Below are 14,050 nucleotides of genomic sequence, written 5' to 3'. Positions count from 1 at the left end.
TTCCAATTCCTCTCATCCTGAAAATCTCCCCAGTCCTGTTTGATGCAATGCCTTTCACTTGAATAGTATCAGTCATGTTTATATTCAGAAATTGCTTTCCATATAGCACTGGAGTCATTCTCTCCCCAGAGGACATTTTGAAATGTCGGGACACAGGTTGGGCTGTAACATATGTGCTGTGTTGCCTGTACCTTGTTATCTAGTGTGGAGATTGATAATAATAATTAGATAAAAGGGAACAGAAACAGGTATATCCTAATCATATGGAAAATAACCATGAAAACTGAGTACATAACCCATGTTTAGGGAATGGTAAAGGCTCAAATGTGTAAAGATGAAACAAGCACCCGTATGAAGTTATTTGTATAAACATAAATATTCAAACAATTTTTGTAAATACTTTTCAAGCTCACTCCTCAATCCCATGGTGAGTGTCTGCTTTTCTCTCTAAGAAATCGACAAATATATTCCAATTGGCTGCCATTGCCATTCCTTCCAGCAAGCGGATGAGGGGCCTTTCGCACTACAGCACCCACAATATTTGAATTTCTTATTATTTTCTGCTTTAACTGTTGTAATAAGTGAGTAGCAGTATCTCATCATGGTGTTATTTTATGTATCCTTAATGAAGAATGCTGTTAAAACCTTTTATCTCTTCTTTGTGGAAGTATCTTCAGATCACTGGCACAGTGTTCATTACTTTCATTTTTTGTTGCTGTGGTTGAGCTGTGAATTTGCTGTATATTCATGATACAAGTCCTTTATAATATGATATTAGAAAGCACATTCTCCAAGTCTGTGCTCTAATTCCCTTATCAGTGAAGTTATTGCTGCTGTTGCTGTTGTTGTTTTCAGGACAGAATTTTTAATGCATACAGAAAAATTACAAATTTATTTTATGAATGATGTTTGGGATATTATACCTCAAAATTCATCATGAAACTCAAGGACACTCGTAATTTCTGCCACGTCCCTACGCCAGGCCACATTCAGGGATGGAGGGTTAAGTCCACCTTCTTGAAGGGAGGATGACCATGATGAGTTACCTGAAGTTATTCCTTGAGGGAGATTTAGCCTACCTTCTGCATTAGATATATTTATTCAATCTCTTTATATAAGTATGAATCAAGATATTTGTTTCATAACTTGTGTTAAGGTTATATACTAAAGCATTTTCTTTGCTTCTGTAATTGTTAGGGCTTGTCAGCCATGGGGAGCTCGTTCAGATTGTCTCCTGCCTCCTCTTTACGGGCCCCCATCCATTTGTGTGAACACTTCCTTACTTTCTGGGGCTACAAGAATCTGCAGGATAATCATGTGTATTCTCTTCTCCGGCCCTAGAATTAGCCATGCCTTACATGAGTTGTGTATCCTTTTCTGGAGAACAGTATTAGCAAGCAGAAGAGTGGGTATTAGGATACTAATGCTGGTGTCCTGTCTACTGGGGGCATTGCCTCGAGACCCTATAAGCTAACAGACCTTGGAAATATGTCTCTGTGCACTACCCCACATATACACACACACGTCTGCAACTATCTCTCTATCTCACCTTCAGACCTGTGTTAAGGTAAATGTGAGATCATGCTTACGTATCCGAACCTAATGCAACATCACATGGGTAAATCCAGCCTTTCCCCCTTGCTTGCCTGTTACTTTCCATCCAACAGTGAGAAACCTGGCTCCACCGATGCCATCCAGCTACTAACTGTTCAATTCCACAGGCACAGTAGTAACAGAATTCTTAGCCTGACTCCTGATGGAAATACCGTTATCTGACAGGCTCTAGTGCTTATGTGCAGAGGCTTAGAACTTAGCCTTCAGACTCCACTCATTTCCAAAGTCACTGAGGTCAAACCCTATGTTCCCACCTTCTTCAGACATGTTAATTCATAGTTTCACTATGATATTAGGTATCATCTATACAGTGTACATCTTTCCATCCTTGAGTCTCTGACTTATAAGTGAAATTTATATTTATATTCAATAAGGTTCACTCTTTCTGCTATTACTTTATATATTTTGACAAGGTCATAGTGCAATGTTTCCACCACTGCAATTTTGTAGAGAAGAATTTAACTACCCTTAAATATTGTCCATGTTTCTCTTATCAAAGACCTTCTCCCAAATTCCTGCTAAATGCTCATCTGCTTGCTTTATATATAGACTTGCCTTTTCCCAAATGGGAAATAGGTGAAATTGAACGTTTTCAGGTCGATTTTTTAATTAGCAATATGCATTTAGGATTCCCTCATGTCCTTTCGTGGTATAATAGTTTAATATTTCAATTGCCGAATACAATCCCACAGCATGGATACATCACGCATTGTTTATCTACTAATTTATGGAAAAACGTGTTTGTTGCTTCCACTTTATCTCAATACTAAATGAATATACTACGATAATTCATGGGAAGTCTATTATGGAGCTATAAGTTTCAAGTCAGTTAGGTAAATATTAGGAGCATGACTTCTGGCATCTTATATTACGCTCTGTCTAGGTGTGTAAGTGCCTGCCCTAAGGAAGGGCTCTGATGCGGAGACCACTCAGCTGTCCCAGTCATCTTGCTGAAAGGAAGTCAGAGCCCAAGCAATGTCCACACAAGGTGGACACAAGGCCCAGCCCTCAGACCTGGCTGAGCCCCCAGCCTACAGTCAGGGTCACCCTCCCTTACACGTGCGTGTGCATCACGGGAGCAGATCCTGCAGCTGAACTTGCGCCTCTCACAGTGACCCTGCATGGGGCAGGGTGAGCTTCTCCTCCAGGCCCTCCCAAAGCAGAGATGGTGAACAAAATATAGAGCTGCTCTCTGTGTAAACTGTCATGGGTCGTGGCAGGGTTTTGTGTGTCAGTCAGCACCTGGAACATTATTATTCATTTCCACGTGCGATCCTATTTCACCATTTCATATGTGGTAAATATGTGGCACAGTTGGACTGAATGAGAGGACAAAGATCACACTGTAAGTGGAGATGCTATGACACAGTGCAGATCCAAGTCCAGAGCCAAGGCCTTCCTCCCCATGATACAGGAGAACCTAAGAGCTCAGGCGGGAATCCTGGGATGTCCCAGGTAGGAAGACACACCTGTGTGAATAGAGAGGTAACACCATCTGATTCACACTTTAGCAGGACCATGCTGACACTGGTGAGGTAGTTAGTTAGGAGACATTGGGACACTATTACACCTTAACCACACTCGACCTCAAGGCATCCATTTCTAGATTAATCTGGTAGTAGTTTTTATTCCATTCAGCAGCCTATGTCAGGATTACTATTCTTATTCTTTGTTATTCTGTGAGCATTTGTCTCTTGCCAAGATTTAAATTTGTTGCTCTTTTAGTTCTATAGTTATCTGATATATTGGTGAGATTTTCATAATGTGCAACTTGTTCCATTTTGAGGTGGTTTTAAGAACATTAAGTAAGAAGCATTTTCTAAGCTTCTCATCTCTCTACATCTCCAAGACGACTCTCACCTTTATTGTAACACCGAGAACTGGAAACAATTCCACTATCACACATCAGCTTAATAAATAAGCCAATCATGCTATGGTCATTCTTTAAATGCCACCTGTTATTAAAACTAAGGATTCTTGGTACCCACAAAAACATGATAGTATTCACAACTATTTGGGCTGAGGAAAATAAGCCATAACAATAAAAATCCATATAATATGATCCCACTTTTATAAATTCCAGAAAATGAAAAGTAACCTGAAGTAACAAGGGAAGATCAATGGTTATGTGGGGACAGGATGGAAGATAAGAAGGGACAGGAAGGAGGAAACCCAGAAACTACTGAAAATAATGAGAGGAATTGATCTGTTCTCTCCTGATAATGCTGATGCCTATGTCAGTATTTATCAGATTGTTCATTCTGAGTTTGTGCGCTTCATTATATGTCAAGAACCTCATTAAAGTAATTACAAATAAAGAAATGCATGACTTGGGAGGGAAGGAGTGAAGGAAAGAAACTGAAACATAAGAGACTCTTGAAAATACTTCTCATGAACCCTGACCCTCTCCATGTATTTCTGGTAAACACTGGAAGAGAGCAAAGTCATAATGATCCCATTACAGGAGGGGGATCTGCAAACCTCACCCGGCAAGTCCAACTCTGTACTGGAGTACGTTCAGGGGGGCACCCTGGCCCAGAGCACAGGTGCAGATGCTGCATCTTATGGTCACCCCATGTTTATTCCTGGACACTCCACAAACCTTCTATACCTCTGGGTGTAGTTTACACCTCTAGTATGAAGGTAACAATGACAGCTACATCACAGGATGTGTGTGCATATGTAAAATGACATATGGGTCCTAAGTGTTTACTCTGGAAGAATCACATAATGAAAGTTATATTTCCCAAATGCTATCAACACCACGAAATCCGAGACTCTCACACCTGCTCTGAGACCCTCCCCTTTGTGAGGACATTCAATGACATAGCCTCTTATATACTAGAAGTTCATGCAAATAGGGTCCTTCCTCTGCTGATATAAAGCAGCCCCAGCCCTGACCCTGCAGCTCTGGGAGAGCAGCTCCAGCCCGGGATTCCCAGGTGCTCCCATTCGGGGTTCAGGACAGAACACTCACCATGGAGTCTGGGCTGAGCTGGGTTGTCCTTGTTGCTATTTTACAAGGTAATTTATGGAGAGCAAGAGATACTGAGGATGTGAATGGATATGAGTGAGGGCATCAGTGATTGTGTGACAGTCTCCTGACCAGTATGTCTCTGTGTTTGCAGGTGTCCAGTGTGAGGTGCAGCTGGTGGAGTCTGGGGGAGGCCTGATGCAGCCAGGGGGGTCTCTGAGATTCTCTTGTGCAGCGTCTGGGTTCACCTTCATTAGCTATCCCATGCGCTCGGTCCGCCAGGCTCCAGGGAAGGGGCTGGACAGGGTCTCAGTTAGTAGTAGTAGTGGTGGTAGCACATACTATGCAGACTCGGTGAAGGGCCAATTCACCATCTCCAGAGACAACTCCAAGAACACGCTGTATCTGCAAATGAACAACCTGAGATCTGAGGACACGGCCGTGTATTACTGTGTGAAAGATACACAGTGAGGGGAAGTCAGTGTGAGCCCAGACACAAACCTCCTTTCAGGGAGACAGGAGGGGGGATGCAGGGGGCACTCAAGACATACAACTGTGTGTTTCAGCCCCTGGAGCAGGTGCAGATGGTAGTTAAGGGCTGTTTTCCTCTAAGGGTCTGGGGTTTCCTCTCCATATAGCAGTTTTCCCTGGGGAACCTCTCTGTACTCATCCATGGTTCTTTACGTACACATTCAGGCTCTGAATTAGAAAGACTTCAAAATAGGGGGGAAAAATGTCATATATGAAAGGCAGAGACTCAAAGTTAGATATTCAGGTTTTCGCTTGTCTAAATCTTGTCTAAATTGACCTGTTTCAAAGCTTTCCCAGTAGATGTTTAAAGAGTTGAACATATTCTTCCTTCCTCATTATGATATTTCAGCCCTGCCCTACTGGTAGACCAGCTGTCCCTGACAGGATGGTGGCTCTTGACGTTCCTGCTAACCTCTTGCATGAGTAATATAAATGAGCTGAGCAGCACCAGATCCTCACTGGGTTACTGGGAATGATGCCAGTTAGAGGGGACGTGGGAAGGGGTGTTTCTACATGTGCTCCTTGCTTCCAGGTCCAACAGAATCCCTACACGCTTAGATAATACCTGCATCCTGTTCTACCATGCAGTTTATTTTATGTCAAATACTCATCATCAAAGCTATTACCAACAGACACATATGTAGTCTGTAGGGAAAGTTTATAATCAGGTGGATAATAATATGGATTTTCAGAAGCTGCTGAAAACAAATCTATTCTTTCTTCACCACAGCATCGTAAGTGAACGCTTAAATGCAGGAACGTCACACAGCTTCTCATTCACGAAGAGCCCTGCAGCCTCACAGGCAGGCCCACCTCTGTCCAGGAACATTTGCAGAGGCAGCCACGTCCAGGGTGGAGAAGCCCAGGCCTCGACAGGAGGTCTCAGTATGCCGTGTTGTGTGTTCTTCAGCACATCACCTGCCAATTCCAGGCTGCAGTTTAGCTTCACATCTGTAAGATTCAAGTAAACCGACACCTACATCACATGTTTGGTTTGCATATGTAGAAAGAAAATAATAAAAGAGGTCCTGAGTGTTGGGACTCAGGGTAGGCCACCCCAAAATATGTCTCAAAGTGACTTAAGACAGAGCCAGTGCAGAGGGACATTCTGACCTTCCTCCCTGTCACGCTGAAGCAAGAAATAAACCTCCCATGTGAAAGGTGCTCTCCCTGGACCTGAAGGTGGAAGTGAATTGGTACTTTACCCCATGCCCTCCACCTGTCTTTTTCTGTGCAAAATATTTAGCCTAAGAGTAAGTTTAATCAGAGAAGTCAGAAAATCTAGAGAGAAAGGAAAACTGTCCAACAAAACGAAATAATAATAGTTTAGTCATTAAGCAAATCAAGGACATTTAGTTCCTCCTCAAGGGCTCTAGATAATATGCTTGTCCATGTCCCTTGAGCTGTCTTGTAGATGCTGAAACTCCCACCAGGAGGAAGAAGTTAACTGCATGATGACCAGACTGTAGCCCTGACACTCTTATCACTAGGGACCGGGAATTCAGGCCTGGAAGTCTCTATGAACAAACCTTGTTCTTTCTGTAATGACTATGCCAGCCCAAACTCTGCTTAGGTTCTTCACTAATTGCACACCAAAAGCATACATTTCCTCCTTCTACCAATTCCTCACAAATATTGGATCTTGGCCTAAAAATATAAAAGCTGCCTGCTTTGGTCACTTCTGGGTCCATTTCTATTGCACCTCCATGCCTATGCTTACAATTTTTTTCTTTTCTCCTGTTAATCTGTCTTTGTTAGTTTTATTATCAGTCCAGCTTCAGGAACTCAAGAGTGGCAGAGGAGGAGATTTCCCTCCTGACAAATCCAAGTTGTCTTCTTTTCAGCCTCACCCTGTACAACCTCTTAGGACCCTCAGTCCTCAGGGGCCACTTTCACACTCCTGACATCACCTTGCCAGTTGTGTTCTTCTGGCATCTCCTCTTTGCATTTCCATCTCACCCTTCAACATTTCTTCCAAATCAGTGTGACATTTCAGTGTCCATTGTCTGGATGTACACAGTTTATTAGTCATTCCCTAGGAAAGGACTTCTTGGTCCTTTCCAAATTTTGGCAAATATGAATAAAGCTAAGTAAGCATCGTGTGCAGGATTTTCTCTGGACTAAAGTCTTATTGTCTTTCAGGTACATACAAAAGAGCACTATTGCTGAAACACAGATAAGAGTATGTTTAGTTTTGCAAGAAGCCACCAAAATAGCTCCCAGGGTGCATCCTGTTTTGCATCCCCACCAGCAGTGAATGGACCCCCTGCCGCTCCACATCCTCCCAGTGTTTAAGGTTCTCAGAGTCCTGACTTGCTCCACTCTTGTAAGTTTGCAGGGATATGTCCTTGTTCTGACTGGCATTTCCCTGTGATAAATGTTCTCCCATAGCCTTATTTGCAAACTCTGTCTTTCTGGTCAGGTGTCTGTTAAGGATTTTAGCCCATTTTATGATAGTTTTGTTTTTCTCTTATTGCTGAGTTTAAGACTTCTTGGTACATATTAGATAGCAATCAGATATATTAGGTATGTCTTTTGCAAATATTTTCTGCCAGTCTCTAGCTTGCGTTTGGGTAAATTTTAAATGTACTTTTTATGCTTCTCAATTATTATTGTTGTGTTTCTATTACAATGAAAAGTGGAGTTAAACGTTCACTTCCTAAGCCATGGGAACTTTATGTGGGAACATGTCACAGTACACTCAAAGGCCTCTTTCAGATACTACAAGGATGGAATGGGTAAACAGAGGGGGGACTTCTTCAGAGATGCTCTTCTGGAGAAATAGAAATGTACCAACATACCCTCCTTCCTGTCTTGCTGATGAGAACTGTGCCACGGGTCCACAGAGACACAGATCCTTGATGAGAGAGTGAGATTTCATCAGTTAGAATGACCGTTTTCTAACAATAAATTTTACCTGTGATGGATGTGAGTTTATGAATGATTGTTACTTGAATGAGTCAATGGATTTAGCAATGGTTGAAAACAAAATCAATACCTTCAATTATTATTATTAATTTTAATTTATGTGGCCCCAGAGAAGTATTTGACAATTACAATTTCAGTAACACCGTACAATAATTTTGACTTATACATCTTAAAATTTAGATACCACGTTTTTTCATAATAAATGTTTCACCTACATCCCTCACATTTGAATCTGGATTCCAAGTGGACCTAGAAGATGAAATGTGAGGACAGCGAATCTCTCTACATTCAGTAACATCTAAGGCAACAAATCTAATATCACAGGAGGACACTGCTGATTTCCAAGTATAGTTCCTGCTTCTTCTTTGCTCAGTGATTCCAACAAACATACAAAATGACCAACACCATCTGGTCTCAATGTTCCTGAAGTCCACACCTCATTCTGAGCTTATACTCTCAAGATTTCATAAGGGAAAACACAGAGCCCATCAGAAGAACCTGTCCACGTGGTCACCATGAAGCCCACCACCATCAGTCCTTCTCCCTCCCATCACAATGGTCAGGCCCTCTTTCTGTGACCATCACTGGTAACCTGTGAAGCAATATGACTTAAATCCCACCACTTCTTTTACCATCACCCATTGGTCATCTCTAATGGATATTCCCTCCAGCATTATAATATGATCTGGTCTCCAGGCATAATGACCTCCTATTATCTCCACAAAGGAAAAATAACATCTTCTTAGTCCTGGTGACCTAACACATTTTCCCTAGGGTTAAATAGACCCTAACAACACATCCCTAACCACTGAAACATAAAGACACCAGTTATATATCCTTCTATGTTAACATAAATTTGGATGGACCTCCTCTAATCCCCCAGCTCAAGAAGGGCAGGGCAGATGCTGGGGCATCTGTACAAATGCAGCCCCTTCTTCCACCTGGTGAATAATGGGCTCACCTGGTTCTAAGTTTTAGATGCCAACCCTTCCACTCCCCTATCCCACAGCGTATCAGCTCAATTTTCAAGTCCTGACAACAGAGTCCAGACTTGTCCTGTGATTCTTGCCCTTATTACTTTGGTTGGCTCTCCTATTATTGACATTCAAGCATGCAGATTCTTTAGTATTTAATTTACTCTGCAAATAGTATTGGAAAAGCTAAAAGAAGTATAGTACTCTGTTCATGAAATAGTATGGAGTAAATATCTTCTCATAGACAGCAGCCTCGACATCAGTCAGTGTACAGGTGAAATCACTGCGCTGAGGGAGAGCTGACAGGTGTGACCTCTCAGGGCAGAAGTGGAGCCAGTGCTATATGTACAAGGGTGTCTGTCAGAGATGGGGCCTCACATTGGTCTTTCTGGTTCCCAGGAGAGATAACATCACTGAAGACACTGATGACAACATTCAACACCCCTGGCAAACCCAGTAAAAATTTCAGACAGACCCTTACCATCGTGATCCCCAATTTACATCCTTGCAGACTGAAATGCAGATGGTGAGGCCACATCCTCACTGCCCACAGTGAGATGGGATGCAGCTGTGCTCTGCTCTCCAGCACCACTTACTTATATGACCTCAGGCACAGTTCCAGGACTCACTGGCCCAGGGATTCGGGAAAGCTGCTCTCTGGTGGATTTTTCAAGGGAAATTGCTTCCTGAGGTAGGAGCTTTCCTCTTACTACCATGCCTTCATATTCTGCAAGCCATTCACTGTGAAGGTTTACTTCCAAGAATCATGCATGTTCTCTCACCCAGTGCAGTGGGAACTCTGTTCCCTGAGCTCCAATGTCACTGGCAGTGACAGAGTTAGAAAGGAACACTTCTAGAAGGAGTGAGTCTGTGCACTGTGACCAGGTCACCTGCCCAGCATATTGGAGTCCTGAGGAGCTTCCCGAAGCTGTCTGTTCTTAGTCCTTGGTAGCCATGGGGATTCCTCAATGTCCACCCTCAAGGAAGGAGCCCTGAAGCTCACGGTGTTCCTGCAGACACTCAGTTGTGCACAGGAAAAAGGCAGGACAGGCTACTGGCCAAGTCAGCAGTGCTAGGAACCATGACCATCTCAGCAAGAATGACTGTCTTGTCCACAAAATATACTGTGTGTTTCGTTGTTATGAATAAATCCACCTCCAGAGCAACTCTTCATAATATTTAAACTGCTTCAGGTGTAGAAATGTTCACCCAAGTTAAGGGAAACACGAAGTCCGTTGTGAATTATGATAAACATTAAATTTTACCTAACTTTGTCTGAATTCAATGTGATTATTACATGTATGGTTTGTCTCAAATACTTGTGTTTCCAGAAAATATACATGAGGTAATGCAGAAAGGAAAAAACAAGAGTCTGTGTCTGACAACTTGAGTGCCCTGAAAGTTTCATAGGTATTTACGTGAAATATATACATCCGTGCAATTAAAGTCTTTTCCCCAAATCTGCCATTAATCCTAGAGCACATCTGATGTCCTGACTAGCCCTTCAGCAACATTTCATTCCTGGGCAAAGAGTCCCCCAGGCTTCAGGAGGGGGACCCCAGGTGGGGGCTGAGTTCTCTGAGGGCACAGTCAGCACCCTGCTCACAGGGGGAGCCCCAAATACAGGGACCCCCCTTCACTATTTGATGCTTTTTATAAAAAGGTCCCTCCTATATGCAAATATCCCCTTAGACCACAAGGTAAAAACAAAGTACCAGTTCACTTAAATACCGGTTTCTCCTCATGCTTGAAGACATTTTCTGGGCTTCATGAATCTCATCTGCAAGAAGATGAATCCACTGTGGTTCTTCCTCTTTCTGGTGTCAGTTCCCAGAGGTGAGTGTCTCAGGGATTCAGCCATGAACACACGGGTAAGCTGCATCTGAGCCCATGAGTCACCGTGGTTCTCTTTGTCCACAGGTGTCCTGACCCAGGGGCAGCTGCAGGAGTCGGGACCCAGCCTGGTGAAGCCCTCCCAGACCCTCTCCCTCACCTGCACTGTCTCCGGATTCTCATTAACCAGTTATGGTGTAGGCTGTGTCCGACAGCCTCCGGGAAACTGGCTGGAGTGGGTTGGTGAGATGTGTTATAGTGGAAGCGCATATTATAACCCAACTCTGAAGTCCCGGCTCAGCATCACCAGGGACACCTCCAAGAGCCAAGTCTATTTATCACTGAGCAGCCTGACAACTGAAGACACCGCCGTGTATTACTGTGCGAAAGACACAGTGAGGGGAAGTCAGTGTGAGCCCAGACACAAACCTCCCTGCACGGAGGCCAGAACCACCAGGGGGCGCTCAGGACCCACAAAGTACAGGGCTGAGGCCTGCAGCAGGTGCAGAGAGGGGCTGGGAGGCAATTCTTGTTAGAACCTCTGCTTTCCTCTTCCTGCCCAGGAGCTCCACCAGAGACCCTGTTCTGTATCCTAATGTTTCATTGTTGTGGATTATGTTGTGTCTAGAAAGTTTTTTGGGCATGTACGTATTTGCTTAATTTTTATTTTTATTATAGTTGTGTATATATATATTCACATGCACACACACATATAATACTCAAGAATTAAGGTTGTTTTTCATTTCTTTATTTATCTTTTTCTCAAAGGAGCTCAAAACAACCCTGCGGCTCACCATCATGTTCAATTTGGGCCTGAAGTTCGTGAAACTTCTAAATATCCTGAGAATGCACATGAGAATTTTAAACAGTATTAATTGTTCTTTTGTTTTTGTACATGTGGAAGGAAGAGACACACCCTCCTGCATTCAGCAACCTGCACAAACAGTTTGAATTCTGCAGCAGGCAGTGTTATAGACTCTGATGCCAGAGTGCTCCAATACTGCACATGCAATGATCCTCACTATTCACAGATTCCATATCTGCAAATTCACCTACTTCTAGCTGTTATGAGCAACCAAAAATAAACATTGTCATTTTCTGCTCATTCACGGACATTAACAATGTAGCCAGTTGTTTGAATCACACAACACACACATACACACACACACACACCCACACACACACACACACACACATTCCCTGCTGAGGTCAGTCAAGGTGATATTCTCTTTTCTTGTTACAACTCCCGTCATGTAATTGAGCACTTTCTGGGGTCAAATTAGTGCCATGCTTTTCACATTTCTGGGATCTTGGCGATTGTTTAAGGTAGTCACAGGCATAGGTGTGAAGAACAGTCTAGTGTCGCTACGCACAAAAGTCTGTGAGTGGACTTAGGGAAAATATACATGAGAGATCAGCTTCATTCAGGCATGAGTTACATGGCCATGGGTGGTGAAAATGATCCTCTTGTTTCCAATATAAATCTCATCCAAAACCAAAAGACAAAACTCGCTGCTGCATATGGAATGCAGCCTTGGAAGCTTGGCTTAATTCCAAATACAGCAGGGCAAGTGGGGGCTTATGGCCAAGAAGAGGGTGGGGTGGAGTGGACTGGAAATAATTAACAGAAGAAATACAGGCTAAGGGGCTTCCGGTTACTTAGACTCACAAGGATTCTTGCTGAAGGGAGACCAGGGTGTTCAGATACCGTGTGGGCGATAGGAGGTTTGATGGATTTGATCAAATACTGAGGGCGATCAGAGTTCAAGGGTGGGAGATTTTCATTATTCTCACTTAACAGGGGTCTTGACAAAACCTGGCCATGCAAATATAAACACAGAAGCCCACAGGTCAAGACTAGCTGAGAAGAGCATTACAAGGAGCCTGTTGGCTAAGGGGTGGTCAAGGGTCTTTGTCACACTTAAGAAGAGTAATAATGAACATACCAGTAAACCAGGGATGCACACAGACACACAGAGAAAAAACCATCTGAGGATTCAGTGAGAAGAGATCCATCTGCAAGCAAAGGAGAAATGCCTGAGAAGGACCCAAAACTGCTGACACTGTGACCTTAGACTTCTAGCCTCCAGGCCTGAGAGGAATACATTTCTGTTGTTTAATCCACCCAGTCTGTTATTCTGTAATGGCCACACTAACCAACTAATACACCTACAATATAGACGCAGATAGACATATATGGAAATGTAAGTATCATATTGGAAAAGAAATATCACCCATTCTTCAGAGGTGACATGAAGCTGTGTCCACCCTGGATCTCAGCCAGCACCTTCCTCCAGAGCCCTAGACAAGGACCAGCCATGACTATCTTTATATGGAAACTTTCTTCCCACCTGCACATCACAGCCAGGCTCAAGGGGAAAACACAGCACCTGTGCTACTCAGAGTCAGGGTTCTCATCTTCACTGACATAACTCTCTGAAAGTCAAATCATTAATCAAAGTGAACATGAAAACCTTCTGGTCACTCCTCCTCTTCCTGGCATCTCTGAGCTGTGAGCATCTCCTGGGTCTGAGGAAGGTGGAATTATGGGGTGACATCTGCGAAGTGGGTGTCTCAATGCTTCTCCTCCCCCAGGTGTCCTGTCCCAGGTGCTGGTGCAGGAATCGGGCCCAGGACTATTGACGACCCCCTCCCTCACCTGCTCAGTCTCTGGATTCTCCATCACACACAGTGCTGACTGCTGGGACTGGATCCCTCAGCTCCCAGGGAAAGGGCTGGAGTGACTGGGGTGCTTTGGTTCTGGGAATAGCACAGCCTACAACCTGTCTCTCCAAACATGGCTCTCCACCTCCAGAGAAACCTCACAAATTCAGGTTTCCCTGCAGCTCAGCTCTGTGATGCCCTAGGACACAGCCCTGTGTTATTGTCCTAGGAGGCTCAGTGAGAAGTCAGGGTGAGTCCAGACACGACCCTCCCTGCAGGGGCCGCTCCAACCACCAAGGGGCGCTCGGGTTCATCAGGACACAAGAGGACCAATTTCAGGGCAGGTGCAGATGTCATGAACGGGTTTTCTCACAGAAGCTGTGGTTTCTCTGCTGGATCATTGCCGCCCTGCAGGCTCCTTGTGTAATGATTCCAGGGAGAGACTTCCCTGGTGGTCCAATGGGTGGTAAGTCTCTGAGCTCCCAATGCAGAGGGTCCAGGTTCAATCCCTGGTCAGGGAAATAAATCCCGC

General features: G+C 43.9%; 1 protein-coding gene across 1 annotated transcript; it reads left to right on the top strand.

Moving 5' to 3' along the window:
- The first annotated feature begins 4,562 nt into the window (after window positions 1-4,562).
- Window positions 4,563-13,598, top strand: LOC118905420. Its single transcript, XM_036872079.1, is given in 7 exon segments — window positions 4,563-4,638; window positions 4,743-5,044; window positions 5,047-5,175; window positions 10,522-10,583; window positions 10,775-10,857; window positions 10,942-11,265; window positions 13,450-13,598. Coding segments are annotated over 7 exon segments (1,095 nt in total). The 5' UTR covers window positions 4,563-4,592.
- The last annotated feature ends 452 nt before the right edge of the window (window positions 13,599-14,050 follow it).

This window comes from Balaenoptera musculus, chromosome 12, assembly GCF_009873245.2.
Source record: "Balaenoptera musculus isolate JJ_BM4_2016_0621 chromosome 12, mBalMus1.pri.v3, whole genome shotgun sequence".
NCBI classification, from domain to species: Eukaryota; Metazoa; Chordata; class Mammalia; order Artiodactyla; family Balaenopteridae; genus Balaenoptera; species Balaenoptera musculus.
This window is presented reverse-complemented; position numbering and strand designations above follow the sequence as displayed.